The sequence below is a fragment of the Lagopus muta genome, chromosome 4 (assembly GCF_023343835.1).
Source record: "Lagopus muta isolate bLagMut1 chromosome 4, bLagMut1 primary, whole genome shotgun sequence".
Classification (NCBI taxonomy): Eukaryota; Metazoa; Chordata; class Aves; order Galliformes; family Phasianidae; genus Lagopus; species Lagopus muta.
In genome coordinates this window covers 29,744,259-29,766,538 of record NC_064436.1, presented here as the reverse complement: position 1 = coordinate 29,766,538, position 22,280 = coordinate 29,744,259, and the positions used below count along the sequence as shown (strand labels likewise).

Sequence of the window (22,280 nt, the reverse complement as noted above, 5' to 3'; positions counted from 1 at the left end):
GTATTTAAACCACATAGCCATTACTTAGAACCTGAATTGCAATTTATTGTTTCATGTAAGACAGATCAGAGGGCAGGGAAGAGATACCCTGGCAGCTTACCAGGAACAGTCAGTTCCTTGTGAGGCACCAGAGCCATTTCCCACAGCACTACCTGGCAGCAGCCAGGTTTCAGCACCTCCATTTTGAGCAGCACAAGCTACCACTCCTTTCTGGAAGGATCTGAACCCATGGGGCCCACAGGCCATGCCTGTCTGCACTCAGTGTAAAGAATAATTATTCACAAAGTGATCTTGTGTGACTTCACTGGAGGGCAGGAAACTGAGAATAGTAGTAGAATGGGAGTATGGATGCATGCATGCCACAGGTCCTACTGCTTTCTAGACTTACCCAAGAAAAGACACCTCTCATTCAGCAGAGATCTACAGAAAATGTGGGTACAAGGATTTCTGTGTTTGGTAATGCATAGAACACATTTCCTCATCCTTCCTATTTCTGGGGTCATTGGCTTCTGGAAGGAGTTACTTGCAGGGGAAGGTGTTGGCTTGGAGCATGATGAAATACCCAGGCACTGAGGCCATAAGACTCTCTGCTCTGAGTCTTGCAACCCTCTCAGTCTTGATACCCAGAAATGATTGGATCAGACAGCATAAACTTTTCCACTAAATCAAATTAGAAGTATTTCCTTTTGATGAAACGTAAACTCATAAACTTTATACATTGCCCATCTTACTATAATAATTAAGCAGAATAACTGAAACAGGAGTTTCCCAAAATCTTATTTTTGTAAACCTCCTTGGATTAGACTTTAGCTTTTGTGTATTGTACTGTTACTCACCTTCCTGTCACTTAGACAATCCATCAGTTAGGCAAACTGTTTTTCAGGTTTGTTGTAATTGCTGTAGTTGTATTGCCTAACTTCACCTTTGTTCTTTGCTGTGGGATTTTAAATTGTGCTTTGTAATTTCTGCTTCCTGTTCTTCAAACGGTTTAAATGTACGTTTCCCTCTGAAGTAAAGAATATTTGTCTTAAGAGAGAAGCTGGTGTTTAGCATTAAGTCATGCTATGCCTGACTCTGACAGGAATTAATAAAATCCCAGCCTCCTCCAAATTAAAAATTAAGACTGGATTTCTTACCAATGTTCTGTGACCACTGTATTTGATCTGTCAGATGCATTAAAATCCATACATCCCTTTGATTGCTTGATATGTTGACTTGACATCATCTACTTGTGGTATTTATTTATGAACTAGATAATAACAAACAAGGATGTTATCATCACCTTTAGACATCAATCCACCATATGCCAAGCACTAGCTTACTACATTTGCATGAAAGTAAGAAGGAATTGTATTAGTTGAATAGCATGATTGTGCAAAAAAGACATGAATGGATCTCTTTTCTGTCTGATCTCAGATGGCTGGATAATATTTTACTTGATGATCATAATTTTTGTTTGTTTATGCTATTTTCTAACTTCTCAAGAAGGCTTGATGTGACTGGGAGGAGAACATGCAGCCATCTGTTTCAGTCAAGTCAAAAGCTGTCACATTAGCTATTGCTAATGATGAGGAAGGACAGGCAAAACACAAAACATACACTTTTCTCTTATTTAAGTTCAGTGGAGATATGCTTCTCTCTAATTCATATTAAGAAACTTGCAAAAATGTGCTTCTAACTTGCCTTTAATTCTGCAAACCTGGATCACTTTCTTTTAAGTATAACTCATGTATTTTTTGCTGTTTGCTCGAGCCAAAGTTATAGAAAGAAGAAGAAGGAACGGCCAGTGAACGTCCTGAGGAATGCAAAGTAGAGCTGTGTGCTGCCTCTGAGGATATGAGTGAATTTGTTTGCTACACTTTCCTATGTGAATCAATATTGATCTCTACAAATCAGCATTCGGGTTTCCTGCCAAGCAAGAGGTATGTACCATCCTTAGATCAGAGATCTAAGATTCAAGGCCTGATAGAAATAGGCTGTGAAAAAATGCCCCTGGTTCCAGAGAAATGTCAGATCAGTATGAATGATTTTGTTCCTCGTTGCCCTAAAACAAGGGCTTTTTAGTGATTAAATTCCGGACTCTCCCTTCCCACAGAAACATCAAAAAGGATACGTGCATAAACAAAATGTTCTGTAGGTTTCACACACTGTTGCCCAGCACACACTGTGAGTGTGTTCTCAGGGACTGCCAGACTCCAGCTCCCTGCTTTGTTGTGCTCAGTTTGGCAATGCTCAGACTCTTTTCTTCAGACACTATTTTGGAAGTTTGCAGATTTTTTGAACCAGAGGCATTACCATGCTTTGATTTGAGCAAGGTAGAAAGCATCTCTCCTTGAGTTTCTGGCAGGTTCTTTCAGGGCCGGGGTTCCTGACGTTCTTTTGGGTATGATAAAAGTATATCAAATCCCAGGTAATAGTGGTAGAACAAGAGGCAATGGCCTCAAGTTGCACCAGAGAAGGTTTGGGTTTGACATTAGGAAACATTTCTTCTTGGAAAGAGTGGTGATGGAGTGGCACAGGCTGCCTGGGCAGGTGATGCAGTCACTGTTTCCAGAGGTGTTCAAGAAGAGGGAAGATGTTCCACTGAGGGACGTGGTTTGAGCAGACATAAGCATGATGGTGATTTTAATGGTATTTCCAACCTTAATGATTATATGATTCTATCCTACGTAAGGCTCAAAACATATATATATGTATGTATATATATATATATATATATATATATAGCTAGCATTTGAAAACTCTTGCTATTGGAAAACACCCAAACATGCTAGCCATGAGTATTCACCCAGCAGGGGCTTCTGCTTTCCCCTTCACTGCCAGCATAGTGTTAGCCTGTTCTTTAAATAGTCTTGGTGTTTGTCCTGAGTTGCAGTGGACCATGAACAAGAGCAGAAAGGAGAGTTCTAACTGTGGGAACCTTGGTCTAAATCTCACAGGAGACTGGTCAGAGCGACAAGTGTGAATTTGTAGGTTTTAATATTGCTCAGTAGGTGGCAGCATTTATTTTTTTTTTCTGCATCTCATTTTGTTTTAGGTTCTCAGTAAAGTCCAGAAGAGATCTATGAATAATTATTGCTTGTGTATCTAAATATTCTGTAGGAGTTGTTTCTTTTCATGCATATTATTAGTGTCATTACAGCTCTGATAAAGAGTCAAACTCATTAAACTTGGCAGAGTGAACTTGTTTTTTCTCATCATTGAATCCAAGTACGTTTGCTGCAAAAAACTCTACAGGATAGTATTTTGCAGTAATTTTATTCTGTGGACAGACGCCTTGGAAATGAACCTATGGTGTTCACTTCCATGCTTAGGATTACACTGAGATCTGTCTCAGCTTTGATTGCTATCATCATATAGCGATTTTTTAAAAGTTGTTTCATTTTCTAAAATCTAAAGATCTGAAGAAGCAGCATGGGTTTCTGGATAGAGCATTATTATTGACAAAACCTCAGAAAACAAAGTCATTTTTGCTCTGTAACTGAGTCTCATGTTTACACTGAGAAAAAAAGAATAAATCCCTTTTTGAAAGGCTTTTAGTATCTACCAGTGAGAAGTTTTGTAAGATTCTGGTGCACTTGTAACATGTTCTACCTTTCAAAGAGATGTGGTATCTGTTTTTCTTGACTTTATAAGCAAAAGCATTTAGAGTTGACTTGAAGCTTTAGACTTACTTACATTATCCTATTCCTGCATTACCAGTAGAAGAGGCAAAGGTGCTGAAAAGTCCTTTGTTGCCATTTCTGTGTTTGGAAGTTATGGTTTGCAACTGTAATGAAAATTTAAAATCACTTGTATTCTTCTAAGCTGAGAGCTAGCTAATTCTCATGTCAGAGTTAATAAAAGACAGTATAGGAGTCATCTGTCTGCATCAGCCAAGGTAAACTTTTCCTAAGTTCTAGCTGTGGGGGTCTGCAAACTCATAGGAGTTTTATTATCTAATTGAGCCCCATGAGAAGAAAAATATGCACATTTGGGGGAATTCTTCCAGTTCTGTGCAGAGGAAGAAGGATGCCCTTAAAAAAAAACTATCAAAAGAATGGGCTCATGAGGAGGGAAAGAAACATTTGCTTACTCCTCCTAGTTGATTATATTAACTGTGTTATATCATCTCCTGACAAACACTACTTTTAGACTCTGCAATACACAAGCCTGAAGGCATATATGGAACATTGTGCTAGAGCAGGGATCTTGTATACTATTTCAGCCCTCACAACAATAACTGATTTTTGCCTCACAAGCAGCTGGGATGAACCTGTACCAAGTAGTCAAGTGAATGTTACCAGAGTAGGTTTTCATTTCCTGACAGTCTTTGGGCTGTGAGAAAATAGAAATCTCCCTCCTCCTTTTCACCTTCTGCTAGTTCCCTAATCAGACCCTGATCAGAGGACTGAAGACCTAGTGCTGACATCAGGTGGTGTAAATGAACAGTCAGGAGAAAACTGACTGATAACTGAAAATATAGCTTAAAGAGGAAAAGTGTGGGAAATCCATACATACCATCGTAATGTGTTCTCTTGTCCTGTTAAGCGTTCAAAAGATCCAAACAGAAAACCAAATTGATGCTAAGTGACACAGAAGAAAAACCCAGAGAAGACCCTCAAGGTCAGGCTGGATGGGCCTCTGAGCAACCTGGTGAAGTTGTAGGTGCTCCTGTTCACTGCAGGGGAGTTGGGCTAGATGGCCTTTAGACATTCCTTCCAAGTCAAACGATTCTATGATTATATGACCTCAGTCTTTCAGAAATGCTGATTTTTTTGGTCCATTTAACAGCCCAGAAAACACACATTCTCCTATCTCTGAGCTCCTCTCCATTCTACTCTTCTGAATATGTTTGGTCTCTGGACATGGAAAGAAACGCTGAAAAATAGTCTTAAGCACATTCCTGGGATTTTTCTCATCACCACTGTTCTGCTGATGCACTGTGCAGCTGTTGGCAGAGAACTTGCCTATTTTGACATACGGATACTTGATTTGAATGATTGATTGTGTGTCCTGAGGAAGTACAAGTGGAGGCAGGTAGATGCCAAATCAAAGAAATTAACCAAAGGCTAGGAACTTGTACTTGTTCTGCAGGCGTGAGCTCCTTTGTTCCCGCATGCCAAATAAAGAGTTCAGCATTGTTTCATTTTGTTGTCTTCTTTGCTCAGCAGTGAAGTGGCTAACTATGGTTAAACACTTTATGCAGAAGAAGTATATAGGATTGTTCATGCTTCAGCTCCAAATGCTACTGAAACACAGCGAGGTTGTGACAGAAGCTTTGAAAATACTCAGCTGGAAAATGGAAGTCGCACACTGATGAAATTATGTTAGTCCTCCTAAAACATTCAGCCCAACTGAAAGGTTTCATTGCATTTGAAAGGAACTTGTCTTAGAACTAACCCTACAGCACAGCCCAGACCCTGATCCACCCAAAGACATGTCCATGGATCTTCCCCTTCTGCCATCTGCTCCCTGCCTTGCAGTGCCTCCTCCCTGTGTCAGTGTTTGTCAGCTGTCTGGTGACCCAACTGGGTGAATGCATCTGGGTCTTTTGTAAGAGTTCCCTGATTCAGTTGTCTGCTGGGTGGTGCAAGACCTTTTGTTGGCCAAGTAGGGCGAGGAACAAGACAAGAAGCAGGGAGGAGGACCTGCTTTCTTGAGGAACGCTGGTTTACCACATGCACTGCAAAGCAGTCAAAGATTGTGTTATTTGCAGGCTGTCACTGGTGTATTAACTGCTCCATGGTGAGGGCAGTGAAACGCTGTGCTGCTGTGAGGAAAAGGCAATAGGGGAAGGGTAATGTAGGCTGCAACACTGGATCCTCCACTTCAACTGCTTGCTAGTTTGAAGAATAGCTATAGGCCCCTGGACCTTGATGAGCTCATTGCACAGTATTTCACATAAGGTCTTGTTCAACTACTTCATGTGACTACATTCTAAAAGTTGATGATGGTCTTATCAGTGAAGTATAAATTTGCAGTCAATATCAACTAAAGATTTGCATTTAAATTCTGTTGAGGCCATGTAGTGCAAAAGATATTTTTACAGTAGGCAAGTTGAATTGAATGATTGTGTGAGCAGTAGCACTAATATCTCCTGATTTCCAGGATTTCTGCTGACTTTCTCTCCTGTGTTCTTCATCAGGCAACGCATTTTTGTTATGTTTGGGACAGCAACAGGTCCAAAGTTTGTGATTTATCTATCAGATCTATGTACAATCTGATTGGAGAAAGAGTGCAAAAGTTCTTGGAGGACACAGAGAGGATGACATGCAAACGTGTACACGTACATGTCAGCAGAAGCCTCCCTATGGGGGGTAAAAAAGTAAAAAAGATAAAAAACACAGGAAAGAAAAGGCCAGGTGGAGTTAAACTCTCCTCCTTCATAGAGGGCTGTGAACAGGACTGGAATCAGGAGCAGTCTTCCTGAGAAAGTCACTTTCAAGCAGTGCCTTCTAGGCCAAGTTGTGTAGCGCAGTAACCAGCTGAATGATCAGCATCTCCAAGAATGAGTTAGTTATTTTGCCTAGAAGTTAGGAACTGATTGCGTTGTCTCTGCCTAGAGCTGTAAACACTGGCCTGAGCACTTTCAGGGGATGTACTAGGAGCAGCAGACTGACTGTGTGACAAAACACCAGAACTCCTGTTTTGAGAAAACTTCAACTTTAGAGAAGAGTAATATCTCTGGGAGACACAAATAGAGGAATAGTGCCAACTTCTAGTAAAAACTTTGTAAATCTGCCCTTGGTTTCCGTTTCTACCTCAGTTGCAAAACATCCCGAGTGACTTTTGTGACACTGGGGAACATTTCTTCCTACTATTTAACAGAAATGTCTCATGTTTTGTATTGTAACCTCTCAACATCTCAGCATCAGTCTTTAAGAGGAATCTGGCTCCATCTTCTCCCCAGTAGGTAGTTGTGGATAGGAACGTTGTCTTCCTTTTTTCCAGGATGTGCAAATCTAGATCTCTCAGCCTCACCTTGCACATCCTGTGCTTTGGTCCTTCAAGCATTTCAGTGGCTCTGCATTGCACTCATTCCAAGTCCTAAAGTCTTTGTTATTGGGTAGCCCAAACTGCACCCATATCCAGATGTGATCACATTTAGTCCCAATGGATGGAAAGAATGGGAAGAACCTTTTCATTTATCCCTGTTGTTCCACTCCTGCTTTATGGGAAAGACAAAAGAGAAGCCCATGCAGAAAGGTTTGAATTTTTTTTTCTTTAACCTTTGAGCTAAGACTCCAATTTATCACAGAAATGCTAGCTCCCTTAAGAATATGTTTCTGTGACAGCCCCATTAGTCTTCTCAAATTGTCTGTAGAGGCTAAGCTATTAGAGATGCTGGAAAGATTGAATGTCTCTTTAAGAGTTTGCAGGACAGGAGGCTAAATCTCACAGAAGAGGTCATCACCTCTGACTTTGGCATCCAGAAGTTCAAGTGTGCCCCTGAGGAGTCGGTGAAGTCAGGGCAATTCATAGCTTAAGCTATGCTCAGGGAGATAAATGTCTTTTGAGGACAGTACCTTTCTGTCAAGGAAGTATAACATCTGCCTGAGCTGATTTGCTTGGCGCTTTTAAGCCTAGCACATTGATAACTGACAAAGCAGCAGCAATAGGTCAAGAGGGAATGGCCTTAAGTTGCACCAGGGGAGGTTCAGTTTGGGCATTAGGAAACATTTCTTCACTGAAAGAGTGGTGATGCAACAGAATAGGCTGTCCAGGGAGGTTGTGTTGTCGACAACCCTAGAGGTATTCAGGAAACACAGATGAGATGTGGCACTGAGGGATATGGTTACTGGGCATGGTGAGGATGGTTTGGGGGTTGGACTTGGGGACTTCAGAGGTTCTTTTTTTCTTAGAGGTTTTTTCCAGCCTTAATGATTCTACGGTTCTATGAGTCTAATATTTTCTGTTCCTCTCAATTCTGATGCAGCTCTCTAAAATGGCTTTTTTGTCTCGCAACAAGAGCAAGGAACACAGCATAGAATGTAAGCAGAACAATATCCTACTGCAGCATAAGGAGAGGAATTTCACTGTTACACTGCTGACTCTCAACAGCTCTCTCCTACACCTTGCTGACTGCTAACAAAAAATATGTTTTGTTGTTTTGCCTACAGATTGTATTTAACATGATGACACAATGGCATTCTTGCACACCCAGCTGAGCTATGGGAATGCTGCTGTCCCGTGACAGTTCTCAATGCACTCAGACCTCTGATTCTGCCTGAGAGTCAGTAACACTGGCTGAAAACAGGAGTTAGCTCAAACTGGCAAATGTACAATCAAAACAAGCTGCAAAGCGTGGGTAACCCCTACAAGCTGATATCCTACTGCAGAGCTAGTGATCTGACTGAGCGGTACACATCACAGCAGCACCGAAATGAAACTAAGTTTGTAATGGGCAGACAAATGAGCTACTTGTCATCCTGTAGTATGTGTTTGGAGACCTCAGTGGCAAGTTGAGATGATATTGTTAACCTTAAGCTCTTCTTGATACCTTGATGAAGAAACTGTGGGACACCAACAGCGCTGTACAGCAGATGGCAGTGAGAGGTCTGGGGAGTGTGGTCAGTGGAGCACCTGAGAAGGTGAAACTGACTTTCTTCTGCTGCCCCCAGGTGAAAAGATGCTGGCAAAAGGCTGTGCATGACTGAAAAGAGACTGAGCAGATTCAGAAAAATAAATACTGTTTTTTGCTAAAATCTGGTCTCTGAAATCAGTGCAGATACAGAGGAAAAATGCACACACAAAAAATGGATTCTTGGCCCAATATCTGTTCTGGAATTGTTTCTAAAAAACATTAACCCTTGGAAGAAATGGTAAAAAAAAAGAAAAAAAGAAAAAAAGAAAGGGAGAGACATTAACAGTGAGAAGTTCTTGAGTGACCTACACTTCATCACTGAGAAAGCACAAGGAAGCTGCTTCTCACAAAGGACATGAAGGATGTTGTTTCTTCAGAGATTACCAGTGACAGCATATTGGCACCATCTAAAGAGGGTTCAGGAGGTGGGATCCACCTTCAGAGATACTGTCAAGTTCACCAACATGTTTTCTTGATGCTGTAAATGAACAGTATTGTGAACCCTGTTCTAGCACTCTTGCCAGAGGATGCTCAGCAACGTCAGGAGCAGCTAGTTGGCCACACCCTGATCTTACTGCAGATCCTGCAGAGAAAGCCAGGTCAAAATTTGTGAGAAAAAAAATAGATCAGTTGCTAAAACTTAGCTCTTTGTTTTGTTTTGTTGTTATCTAAAGGCCAAGGCTAGCAGCTGTCTCTTAGCAGACTGCTGTGGTGCTGCTCCCTCTCCCAGTTTTTCTGCAGGGAGCACAGCTCTCTTTGCAGTGACCTGCAATCACCTTCAGTACTTCTCCTAGTGCTTTCACTTGGAGAAGGTCAGTACAGTCCCAGTTATTGGGCATATCTGTCCCTGGGCTCCCTATGTGCTGGGTGTGCACCAGTCTGATTCTTGCAGCTGTGACAGTCTGGTGCAAAAGGTACTTTTCAGCATGGAAAAATTAGCAGACAATGTCTTCGATCTCCAGTATTTCTTAACATTTATTAATATTTAAACAATGATATTTATATTTATAGAAGTGATTTATGGCCTTGTAAATGGAACATTTTGCTGTAATGGACAGAAGATGAGCTGTTAGCATTTTCTAAAAGGAAGAAAAGGGCCAAGTGAGACAGCACATGTAAAAGAAGAGAGAGAAGGAACTCAAGGGTGCTCCTGCACAATTATGTACTTCTGCCAGCTCCACTGGCACAGCCAAGAGCTCTTCTCAAGGAGAAATTTGGCCATAAGCAGGAGACTAGGGACATGAGTTGTCCTTCTACAAAGAGGGCTGCTTTCACCACAGATAAAATGAACCAGGTTTTTCACTGCCCCATGCCAATATGTGTGTTCCCACACAACTCTTTCCAGACACATTCTCGAGTGTGAGTGCATTGCTGGTGCTCTCTGTACTGGAAGGGCTGAGCTCCCGTCTAAGGCTGAGTGATCCTTACTCTGCAGTGCTAATGCAGCCTCATCACTGTGCTGGCAGAAGACCTTCATGAGAAAGCGACCACAGAAATCCAGTAGGAAGCTTACTGCTCTCCAGCAAAACTTTCCTGCTCAGGCTCCTAGCCCGTATAAATTCAAACGTGGAATAAACACTGTGCAGTAACCCCAGCTACCTCCACTACAGAGTAGTTAAGAATCACGGCAGCTCCCCACAGTGTTAAATGGACAAAACAGTCACCATTGCTGTACTGGGGAATTTAACATGACCCAGACTAAGCTAATGCACAATGCTGCCTTCTACAGCACCCAGGGGTTCTCCTCTCTACAGGAACAGGGAAACTCCCAATAACTGGAAACATCAAGGCATCAACATCGTGGCATCAAGGCTGTTTGAGCAATGACGAGTCTGCCATGAGCATACCTGCTTTAGTCAGCCGTGTGGAGAAGACTGTTGGCAGCTAGAACCCAGCTAACTGTGACACTTTCAGTGCCAGCAGCAAAAGTGAGGTTTCTACAGGCTAAAACATGTTATAAGTTAATGTCACAGAGATCTCTGACAGCTGGCAGCCAGAGGAGAGTGCCTGTCTCCACCTCCTGCCTTCCTTATTGCTGTGCCTGCCCCTGTTCCCACCTCCCAGCAGTGCTCGCAAGGCATCGCTTTCCGCTTGCCTTCCCTTGCAGCTGGTAACCAGACAGCTTTGGGTGAAGCATTTCCAGCTGCTGACCTGTGTTCCCAAGCTCTAACATCAGTCTGTCTCAACACTGGTTTTGAAACCAAGGTACGGAAACGTTTTGTCCGAGTCTACCCAGTTTTGGAGGCATAGACGGATAAACAGCATTCACACAAATGTTTCACTACAGTTTTGCTCACAGATGTGTGAGCAAGGTTTCTTGGGTGCTTCCCCATGCCAGCAGGCACCCATCTTTTGTGCTTACGCTCTTACACTGGTTTATGGGAACTGTTGATCACAGCCCGAACCTCTGATTGACCACCTGAGGCAAGCAATGAGTCAGCCACAGGAGCACAGGTAAAGGCAATTCACCTGTATGACAGGAAGAGGTGGAGCCCGACTCCCACTTAAGTGCTGACTGCTACTGAGGAAGGATTTATTTCTGGAGATCACTACTTGCAGAGTTTATTGTGAGCCTCCAACACCGGTGAGCATTTTTCATTTATTATCTTTCCACTGCAATAATCCTACTTAGTTTAACCTCTATACACCTACTGATTGTACAACTGGCAAATGCAGAGTCCCAGCAGAAACCAGCAGCTGGAGCTGCAGGAATGGCTGGCTGGGGGCAGTGGAAGGAGCCCTTCTAGTTGGGAAGTATTTGGTCATCTGCAGGTGCCTCAAGGGCCTCAATGGTGCTCCAGCAATGGTGGGTGTTTTACATGGGGGTACCCCCAGAGACAGCCTTCAGGCTTGTGGTGACACCTCAGCAGCTGGTTGTTACCTCACTGCAGGTGTCCAAACTGGTCTGACAGAAACCAAGCCACTGCTGGTTAAGTGTCACCACCATCGCAAGGGCCAGGTCCCACCAAGGCCTAGCAGCCAAAACCTGTAGGCACAGGCACCTGCCCAGCCCCTTACAGCCAGCAGGCCACCAGCCTGATGGGAGGACAGTACAAAAAGCCACCTCTTAACTGATGGATGCTTCCCACAGGGCTCAGGGTGCTGATACACCACCACCAAAAAACAAAAACAAAAAAACACTGGAGAGGCCAGGGATGGTGGCTGGTCCTGGTGAGCATGGCGCTGATGGGCTGCCTGGCACAGGGGAAATGTGGTCCTTGTCCCTTGCTGTGAGGGAAGTACAGCTGCAGACTGATGCTCATGGGTGCTTGTGCTCATCCCTCTAACTATCCTAGTCTTTCTGGTCAGCATGTCTGCAGCCAAAGGCCACATTGGTGACACATCTGTCAGAATAAGTCCCTGCTCTAGTTAGGAGTAAAGTCCCTTCACTGTCCTGCATATCAGTGTTTGAGTCAGGACTTTGGAAACCTGACAGCTTTGCCCTAATCCTAAGGGATGGCTTTCTATAGGCATCTCCTCGCCTCCCAGCTCCCTGACTTTCACCCTGAAAAATGCACAACCCTTTGACTCACTGGAAGAGCACTTACTCCTCTTCACATTCCTCTCACTCCAGGAGGAGCATAGAGAAAATCTGCTCATCTCCACCTACCCCTCCCCGCCTTCCTGATCCCTGGTGGTGGATCCAACATATTCCTGGGCTGGGTACACCAGGCAGCTTGCATGTGTGATGCCCAGCTGGCTTTCTACATGCTAGGACCTGCTCTGCCTGCAAGCCATGGCAGTACTGTTGAAAAGCCTCCTGGCAGGGAACTGCAAGCATCAGAGCCTATTTTAGCAACTTCAAAACAATCTGGTTAGTAAGAGGGAGAAAAGGATGGAGAAAGACTGTACCCGAGGCAGAGATTGCACATGGAAATACCAAAGAGATTACACTGTTCTCTCAGAAGTATTGGCACAACTGGAGAAGCAATAAAGTGCTGCAGTTTCCATCTGCGTGGCGGTATCCAGTGGATAAAAGGAATAGCAGGGATCTTATTGGAAGTCACATCTGATCTGTGTTTGTTTGGCCTGAATCAGTTCTGGTGCTGAAGAGAGACAGCCTCTGCCCAGTGTACTGGGGAAAAAAAAAATAAAATACACAAAAAAACTCTATAGGAGAGTGCAGCCTGGAGGAGCAGTGGGCAGCCCTGCTTCAGGAATGGGGATAGCAAAAGCTCCAGGGAAGCTCCACTTTGGTCAAGGGGAGTTGGCCAGTGTCCTCCAGAACTACAGCAAGGGAATAGCCTGAAGGCTGGGGAACAGCATTGCCCCACAGGTGTCCTTTTCTGGGGGAAGGCTGTTTTGGTACAGAGTTGTTCTATGCATCTTTTGGTGCTGTTCTGCCAGCTTTTTGATCGAAAGATCAATGATTCAATACAGTTATTGTGTTTCAGAGCCTTCAGCAAAGGCTTTTGTTAGCTGCTCGCACTTCTGTGGAGCAACTCTGTGCTTTTCTGGGGCAAGTGGTTTTTTCAGGTAGGAACATCATCAGCTGCCAGAGATATCCTTTGAGTCAGTACTGACCAGTTAGGAAACTAACTGAATGGAAGCCAAAAAATTCTGTGAAGTTGTGTAGCCAGAAACCCCAGCACATCATTTAAAAACAAACCCAAAACAAAACAAAAAAGGAAAGCAAATCAGAAGATGGCTTTTGCAGTCTCCTTTTGTATTTGTGTGTCACAGGGAGAAGGGAAGATTTTGTTCTCCTTCTGATGTTGGTTTTCAGGGGGTGGAGGAAGTTTTGGGAAAGTGCACAGGTCACTTCTCTGCTGTCCTCTCCAGCCTTTTTCCATCCTGTCTCCACTCTTCTGTAGGGGGATATTCAAGCCAGGATGGCCGTGAGCTATGTGAGCATTTCTCCAAACACAGCGTCTCCAGCCAACACGCTTCTGTAGTGCAAGTGCTTGGATGATAGCCAAGCCTCTCCGAGATGAGTCCTGACAAGTGGGATGCCAAACATATGCTGCAACTGCCGGTTGCTCACTGCAGTGCCATGGCATCATGCAAAATTCTTGAGTGCACATCACACCAGCTGCACTTTTTCCCCTGAAGGAAGGAAGACTCCTTATGGGCCTGGAGGCAGTCTACATGCTGTTTCTTTAATCTGACTTTCCTGTCAAAGGGACTGCATCTGGGGCCAGGATGTTTTCCAGGTGAGGCACGAACCCCAGCAGTACTCTGACTTTCTCCCAGGAAGAGGAATCCTAAAGGACTTCAGAATCAGAAAAGCGTTAGATTTTGCCATCCAGACACAAGCAGTTTCACGACATGACTTTAGCGCTGTTGCTGCAGGACTCCCAGCAGCTCTGATGCCATTTCAGTGGCACGTCTCAGCCTGAAATACTTCACTGCCACCGCTCCCTGTGCAAGTCTGGGCTGGATTCAGAGGCAAGGAAAATAGTTCTTTTTTTCCACATTAAAGACTTTCTCTCTGTTGATAGCAATAAACAATGGAAGAGAGAAGTCCTTCCTATTACTCACATTTTTCAATATTTGGAGCACTTACATGAGAGTAAATCACAGTTCACAATTGCAAGCAGAGCAGCTGGGCCTGCACCCCTGTCCCTCCAGCCACATCTCATTGACCTGCTTGCCCTCACTCACAGCAACCCCTGCTCCTGTTGCTCTGCACCAGCTACAAATAAGATATATCCTCTTGGCTGGGTGCTGGCCCAATACAGCATGATCAGGCCTTCTCCCAGGAAGTTCTTCTCCCAGCACCACTGAGTTTGTCATGCAATCTCACTGTAGTAAAAGCACTTCTGCTTGATAAGTGCTATCCCACTAGGAATATTGACACTGGTTTGACCACACTTCGTCAGAGATCTCTTTGCAATACCCACACTTTTGCAATGCCTATGCCTTAGCCCACGTCTCCCCTCACGCTACAAAACGACTCAAAGTTCAGCACCGTTTTGTCTCATTGCTAAACACATGCTAGGCTTTGTGCTTGTGTTTGTCCAGCTGCTTCTACCCTGGGGCAAGGCTCCAGCCAACTTCACAGCATTATTTTGCATCCACTGCCAGTTTTCCTTTGTTCTGGCAGATCAGCTCAGCCATTGCAATTGTCAGTCCTTTCTCCATCGCCTCTGATTTTCCAGCATCCTCTTCCAGCTGACTGGAAGCCGAGAGAAAATTGTCTCCCCCTCTTCTCACACCCTAGGATGCCTCTTTGGAAGCTACTGCCAGATGCTCCCCATCCTCCTCAGTGAAGGTTGCAGACTTCCAGGCACTGCCACCTGTGAGAGGACAGGTCTATAGCAAAGGAGGTGTCCTGTCCCACTTCCCATACCCTGCCTGTAGCAGCAGCACAGATTCAGGATCTGATCCTATTCTCTCTCAACCTGCCAGCATTTCAGGGCTGACCAAAGCCAAGAGCCTTAAGTCTGGACAAACCATTTACAGGGAATTAAAGTAAGATGAGAAGGAAGCCCTTCCAGGAGTTGGACTCGATGAGCCTTTTGAGTCCCTTCCAGGAGCTGGATTTGATGAGCTTTATGGGTCCCTTCCAGCTCTGGATATTCTATGATTCCCCTAAACCCACAGGAAGCAGCCCCTCGGCATGATGCCCCATTAGGAAGGTGTCCCCTAGCCGTGCAATGATGAGCCCAAGCAGCTCCCCATGCCACCCCTCCCAAGGGCCCCGGCGCACGTCTAACCATGCGTTGAGCTCTGCCAAGGAGATCAGTGCCAAACCTGAATTACCAGCCCCAAGAAGAGCTGTGGATCTCAGAAGCTCCTGTGATTTGCGTCAGGTTTTTCAGGCCTCCGCCTGTCACACACACGCAAGTACTTAAGCAGTCACCTGAGGACCTGTGGGGTGTTTCTTTTACACGCTTTTGGTCCCTATCAGCTCTAGGTAAGTGCAAGCTTTGAGCTGGGGATGCTGGGGCAGATCTGCATCTGGGAATGGGATGGGGGGCAATGCAGGGGCTGACCATTATTAGCACTGGAGGGGCTGGAGCAGCACCATAAGGCTGTGATGGGAGAGCTCTGTGCTGGAACAGGGGCAGGCAGAGACCCCAGGCAGGGAGCACCAGGGGACTTTTCTCGGTTGCAGCAGCTGCTGCACTGTTTGTGCTGTTCCCATCCGATATTATCTTCTGAAAGACTGAACGGACAGTTTACAGGATGCATGACAGGTGGCTTTTCCTTATTTATGGTGGGGTCTGGTTTATTTTTAAAGCCTCGGCCCCACCTTATCCTGTGCACTGTGCTGGCTGATGTTATCCACAGCCATGCTCCGGCTCAGCAGGAGGCAGAGCAAAGCTCAGGATGGGACACAGAGCAGGAGGTCCTGTTTGCACGGAGAACAGCTCACTGTTTTGATCTCTGCAGTATTAGTAAATAGCTGCAAGCCAAAAACAGGTGCCTGCATTCCTATTTCAGTCAGAACATGGGGAAGGGGCCCGATAAGCCCAGCAGTGGACATGAGATCTCACCAGTTTGGCAGGAGTTACTGCTCTGAGTGATTTCCAGGGGCTTCGGGTGCAGTAAACAGTCAGAAAGCTGCACATCCAGCCAGCTATTGTGTCTGTCTTTCAAAAAAGCAAAGCTGAGCAAAGAGAAATCATCTAATTTCCAGAAAAGAGACTTTTTTTTTTTTTTTTGCCAGGGTAGTATATACTGACAGCATGACCAGAGCTTGACTGCCATCCTGGAGGTTGAGGGGATGCCCTTTCCTGCTTAGGCTGAAACTGGGAGCCCAGCCCCGAGTGTCTCTGGAGGGAAGGTCTACATCCATCCTCCTGCTCCAAATTCACACCTCTTTCAGGTCACACAGGGTCTTACCAAGCTGATTCTCAGACATCCCCAAGCATGGAGGTGCCCTCACCTCTTTGGCCCTGTCCCATTTATGATTCCCCCATCACTCTCAAGATTTTGTTCTCACTATCTAATAAGCTTTTCTTCTGCTGCAATGTGTGTCCACTAGCCATTGCTAGTTGTCTGCTCGCTCCAAGCTGGGCCCTATCAGCCATACTAAGAGCAGCAGCTACTGCCTGCACAGCCTCTGTCTGCACAGCAATGCTGGTTGGAGCATCTGCAGCCCCCTTCAAGCTGCAGCTGGTGGCTATTCTCACATTGCTCCACCTAAAACCAAGACTAAAATGTGACTTCCTCTCTTCAGCTACAGGCACATGTAGCAGACCAGGTGTTATTGGTGCTGTGGTTTTACTTTGATATCCAGCACACCATTTCTGTTGGGATGTGCCACCCTCTGTCACAGAGCTGAACAAGTGCCATGGTGCTACAGTATTTTTGAAAGATGCAGAGGTCGCTTGCATCCCTTACATAGAAAATGTATTTTTTCTAGTGCAGGAAAAAAAAGCTAGCAGTGGTGCCTTTCAGCAGTAGAGCACAACTGTTGTGGTTCTCCATCTTTCTGCCAGGTTTAAAGAAATGTAAGCATTAAAACCATCCTTCCTAGGCAAGTGAGTGGACCTGTGCAGCCTGAAGGCCAGATTCCAAGCCTGAGCTTGCCAGCAGGTAGAAGACACTGTGCCCTATGGGAATACACCTCGGAAAACGTGGGGATTATCACAACTATAAAGATCAAACAGGAAAGTTAAGAGGCACGCGTTTGTTATGCAAAGCAGTGCATACACATTAATGCTCATTAGTGCAGCAGGCTGCAAATGCAGATTTATAAATTACTAGGACCATTGCTGCTGGTGGCTTAGGCTAGACGCATGATCCAGAGGTGATGGGCTGTGAGGAGCCCTTTGGCAGGTAGCGTGGAGTTGATGTGACCATGGAGGAGCAGATGGACTTGTGGCATCCACTACACTTGGGCCTGATGGTGAGCCTGCTCGCCATACTGCTGGAGAGCAGAGCCTCAGGTCCCAAGGAGCTTCTTCTTTCCCATGCATTTCTTTCAGAGAGCCTTCAAAGGACCTCCAGCCACATAAGCAGCACCCACCAGGCTCCCAGCAGCTCGCAGGACAGAGCTTTACCTGCTTTTTCCCTGTTCCTCTGAAAAAAGCTTATGCCATTACAGTCTGCTTGCTGTTGCTACCAGGCCTGCAGCCAGTGCTTTGCAGGCAGGGACAGCTCAGCTTGCTGCACCTGTGGCTCAGGGCCACCTCTTCCTGGTCCATCCATGACAGTGAATTGTGCCATCCCCAGCACACTCCATCATGCTTAGGGCTACAAAGATGGCAAAGGGTCTGAAGTGGAAGATGTATGAGGAGAGGCTAAGGTCCCTGGGTTTGTTCAGCCCAGAGCAGAGGAGGCTGAGGGGAGACCTCATGGCAGCTACAGCTCCTCACAGGGAGCAGGGAACAGTATGGAGCTGCATCAGGAGGGGTGGTCTATTTGGGTCTAAGGAACAGACTCCCCAGGGTAATGGTCACAGCACTGAGCTGTGGAGTCCTAAAAACATCTAGACAACACTCTCAAACATAGGGTTTGGATTTTGGGTGGTCCTGTGTAGAGCCAGGAGCTGGACTCAATGATCCCTGTGTGTCATCCAACTCGGGATGTTCTATGACTACAAAAGTTGCTCGAGCCTTAAGCAACAACTGTGTCACAATCGGTATTTACCAAGTGACTAAAGTAGAGCAGGCTTTCTCACAACCAGCTCAATTTATAAGACCTTATACAAATGCCAAAGAATCTTTTTATTTGTCAAAACAATCTTCAGCAAAGGAGGCTCAGTGGGGCATTTGCATCTTAGGATAAAGCTTGGGGACAAGGCTCTTCTCCCCAGCTTCTTGTGTGAACAGGACGGCTGGCTCCCTGCAACCTGCAAGGCGATTTTGGAGCCAAGCCCTATTCCAGCAGTGCTGCCATTCAGGTGAGAGCTCTCAGGCACCCGATATGCTCCAGGGTACAGTGTGGGTTATAGTTATCCTTCAGCTGGGAAAACAGTTGGCTTTAAAGCTGCGCAATTGGTGATATTGGCATTGAGGTTACATCTCCAGAGCCAAAAGGAAGGAGAACCTGTGGAGGCAGGGAAGGTGGGCAGTGGGTGGCCCAGCAGAGACATGGAGAAAGCAGGAGAGCAGAGCGAGAATGGCCACATTTCTGAACTCAGCTCCTCCCCTGCCACCGCCCCACAGCTCAGTTTCAGAAACACAGAGGCAATTCACTATCAAAAGACTTGTGTGTCCTCAGGTTTCAGTTGGCTTGCCTTTCTGCCAGGCAGGAGCACACGTAAAACCCTGCAGAAGAGAGGTGTGGGGCTTATCCGAAATGTTTTGTTCCCAGCGTCTCCTTCATCTTTTGGCTTGTGATTCCCCTGCACTAACTTGCATGGTGGCTGGGAAGAAAAAGTGAAAACATGGCTGGATGCCAGACGCTATCCCCTGTCCCATGGAATATGTATATATATATTTAAATTAATGACTTTAAACGAACCCTCCCCCACTGCACTCATTGCTGTGACATCACTCCCAAGTGACGCCCAAGTCTAAATACGGCTGTAAACAGGAATCGTCCCCACGGGAGTCACGCTGGCTATAAATCCAGCAGCAGAGAGGCTTGCTGAGCAGAAGAGAGGCTACAGCTTCCTGCCGGCTGGGGATGGTGAGGAAGCACTGCTGGGTGCTGTTGGGCATGCAGCTGCCGCCACAGGGAAACTGAGGCAGGCACTGCAGGGAGGGGCAGGGCTGGGAAAGGAGCTGTGCCCTGCCTCGGCCAGAGGCCACTGGGCAAGAGGGAGCTGCTGGCGACAGGGATGCCTAAGCTGGGGCTCAGTGAGCATAATCTCTCCAGTCGCAGCCTTGGCAATAACTCCAGCCCCTTTCTGTAGTGCCTGACCCCACCATCCAGGAGAAATGGCCACAGAGAAGTCAGTGACTCCTACTGAGGAGCAGCTAGAGATCCTGGAGTACAATTTTTGCAAGGTGAACAAGCATCCTGATCCCACCACGCTGTGCCTCATTGCAGCAGAGACCGGGCTTTCTGAAGAGCAGACCCTGGTGAGTGTGCACCCCTCAGCCTCCCCTTGGCACTGGCCTTGCTCTCTCCACACATGCCTCTGCACCCTACACAGCTCCTGCCTACCCTGTCCTCTGTTCTTCATCATATACCCTGTATCTTCTGTCCCCACAAACTCCCTGCTGTACCTCTCATGCTACCCCATCACCACCGGTACCCCTTTGTGAACCACATATTCCCTCCTTACATTCTTATACTGCACACTACTGCACCCACAAGCCTTCTTTGCATTTTCTACCCCACACTGCACCCATGGAGCCCTGCTGAACCCCACCTCCTCCCTGCACCCCACCAGTTCCTGCCCCTGCATCCCCAAAACCCCTTCCCCTGTAACCGCAGCCACCTGGGCTTCCCAAATCACAGCTGGATGCCCTGTTGGTTTCCTTGTGGCTCCAATGCCCCAACCCCAGGCTGCTCTGGGCGGTTGGCACTTTCAACACCTGCTGTGTGTCACTAGCTGGCAGCAGAGCCATGCATGCTGTCCATTCCTTCTAACCTAATAGTCCTCATAGTTCCTTCTGAGAGTCCCAGGTACCCAAATGACTGTTGGTTTTGTGGTAAGAAGAATTGTGGTCATTTTAAAACAGATGCAGGATAGATACAGTTCTTGCAGGATGTGCTGTGGGACATACCCAAGCTGTGCCAGCTCTTCATCACTGCAGTTAGATAATCCACCATCCCTGAATGTTATGTTAGGAAAATCTGTCAGCCTCTCTGAGAGACATGAAGGTCTCTAAAGAGGCTGCCTCTGCTTGGGACTTGCTGAGTGCCTTGTGCTCCATCTGGCTGCCTGCTGGGTCTCAAAGGCAACCAGCTCCTTCCCAACACCAGGCTGCAGAGCAGCTCCTGTTTTGATGCAGATGCGTTATGAACTCCTAGATAACAGGTTTCCTGGGTGTAGAAATCAAACTCATACAGAAAAAGTGCAGCATTTTGCAGAGTTGCCAAGCCTGGTTCTCCCTGGGCAAAGCCAAGGGGCAGGAGAGGCAAGCAAGCAATGCCAGTATTTAGCCTGTTCCAGTGAAGGATACTGGGTGTAACACCCAGAGCGCTCCCAGAATTCTGAAGATGAAGGTCACGTTAGGAATAGGATCAGGATTGAGCTGCGATGTGCCTGCATTGCGTATGGCACAGACTCACCACTCCTGACACTCGGAGTGCTCTACTGGCCAGATATAGCAAGCATTTTAATGCCAGTAAAATCAAGATGCAGATGTACTGAGTCAACAGGACATGATGGTTTGAGACAGGAAGTGAAATTTTTAGGAGGCAGGCAGGCAGGCAATCAGCTTGTTGGATGTAGTTTAAGGCAGAGCTAGCACGAGGGCCACTTGCACTGAACGCCATGGTTGTATCATTAGTGACTGGAATGGCTTCAAAAATAGCTGTGAACAAATATAGCAACAGAATGAGCAGCAACAAAGCATGTCACAGGCAGATGCCTAAAGACAAGCCTGAGCTGTGCTTCCAGCACGAGTTATTCTTCTTACGGAGGTGTTGTGGCTTTACCCAACTGCTTTTGTCCAGCATTTCAAATTGCAGCTGAGCTGAAGTGGCACCAGCAGGTCTGGGAGCTGGGTTAGAGATGCCAAGTCATAAAAAATAATGTAGCAATTAATATTACTTGAAGACTAAGATAAATTTTAACCCACCTTAAGAATCTGTTTGTCCTTAAATCTGCAGTGTCACTGTGTTTTTCCTCTCAGTCTTCGTGAAGCAAGTTAACTTTTGGTTCCTGTCATTTTGGGACCTGCGGTGAATGTTTCACTGCTACAGCCGCAGACACTACCCAGGAGGGTTAGCCTACTTACTCTGTTTGTGAGACAAATCTGGACTCACAGCAATAAAATGAGGACTCACACAGGTTGTCAAAGTCTGAAAAGGCCTGAAAGAGATGTACTCACATTTGACAAAACCTTTTGGTTATGAACACCTTGCTAAAAGCAGCACCCTGAGTTTCCTTCACCTCATTCCACATGCTGGCCCCATCTGCACCTTTTGCAAGGCTTTCTGAATGTTTGCTCAGCCCACTGCACTCAGTCTCTGTTGTGTTTTTTTTTTCCTTCCAGAAATGGTTCAAGCAGCGCCTGGCAGAATGGAGGAAGTCTGAAGGGCTGCCCTCAGAATGTGGGTCTGTCAGGGACTAGAGGATGCTGCTCCTGGCCCCATCCATGCTGTAAACAATGGTGAAGATCTTCAAAGTGGGTTTACTTGGGGTTCTCCTGTCACAAAAGGTTTCAAGATACAAAGCAATACCCTGATATTTAACATAATTTTTATTTATAGAAGATTATATATATATAATATGTATGTATATGTGTATACAGCTTCTGATGGCTGTGTAACTTGTCTAGCAATTCCCATTAATAGCAGCTGCACAGGCCAGGAAATCTCATGCCCTTGTCCTGGACTCATGGAAAAGCTGCCATGAAACGTTCAAGCACAGGGGGGAGGAATAGAGATTTCTTTTCCCTATTATCCCAAGAGGCAAAGCATGCACGCTAGCTTTAGTATATAGAGCATCCAGAGAGGAGGGCAATTGGAAAACTTGATGTCTTGTTCTTGTGGTGTCTTGGTTAATATAAGGTGCCCGTGCCAGCTCTGGATATTGACAAGATAAAAGCCTACATCATTAACAGACTGAGCCAAGATCCCTTGAATGTATGTCTCACATTTCTGTTAAAGATAACCGAAGGGAGAGAACTGGTCTTTTCTTTGTCCAAAGTATGAATAAAAACCAAAGATTTTTGGTGAGAGATGCTATGTTGTGTCC

At 45.9% G+C, this 22,280-nt stretch overlaps 1 protein-coding gene across 3 annotated transcripts; it reads left to right on the top strand.

Moving 5' to 3' along the window:
* The first annotated feature begins 80 nt into the window (after nucleotides 1-80).
* HOPX (HOP homeobox) lies at nucleotides 81-22,226 on the top strand. Of its 3 annotated transcripts, XM_048943239.1 has the most exons (5): nucleotides 81-1,922; nucleotides 8,103-11,150; nucleotides 13,381-15,425; nucleotides 19,320-19,488; nucleotides 21,577-22,226. In XM_048943239.1, exons 4-5 carry the CDS (start codon nucleotides 19,345-19,347, stop codon nucleotides 21,652-21,654), a joined length of 222 nt encoding a protein of 73 aa, XP_048799196.1. In that variant the 5' UTR covers nucleotides 81-1,922; nucleotides 8,103-11,150; nucleotides 13,381-15,425; nucleotides 19,320-19,344; the 3' UTR covers nucleotides 21,655-22,226. The 3 variants fall into 3 exon arrangements, with proteins under 3 accessions (XP_048799196.1, XP_048799197.1, XP_048799195.1); XM_048943240.1 differs by lacking the exons at nucleotides 81-1,922; nucleotides 8,103-11,150; nucleotides 13,381-15,425 and adding an exon at nucleotides 18,120-18,362; XM_048943238.1 differs by lacking the exons at nucleotides 81-1,922; nucleotides 8,103-11,150; nucleotides 13,381-15,425 and adding an exon at nucleotides 18,888-19,093.
* The last annotated feature ends 54 nt before the right edge of the window (nucleotides 22,227-22,280 follow it).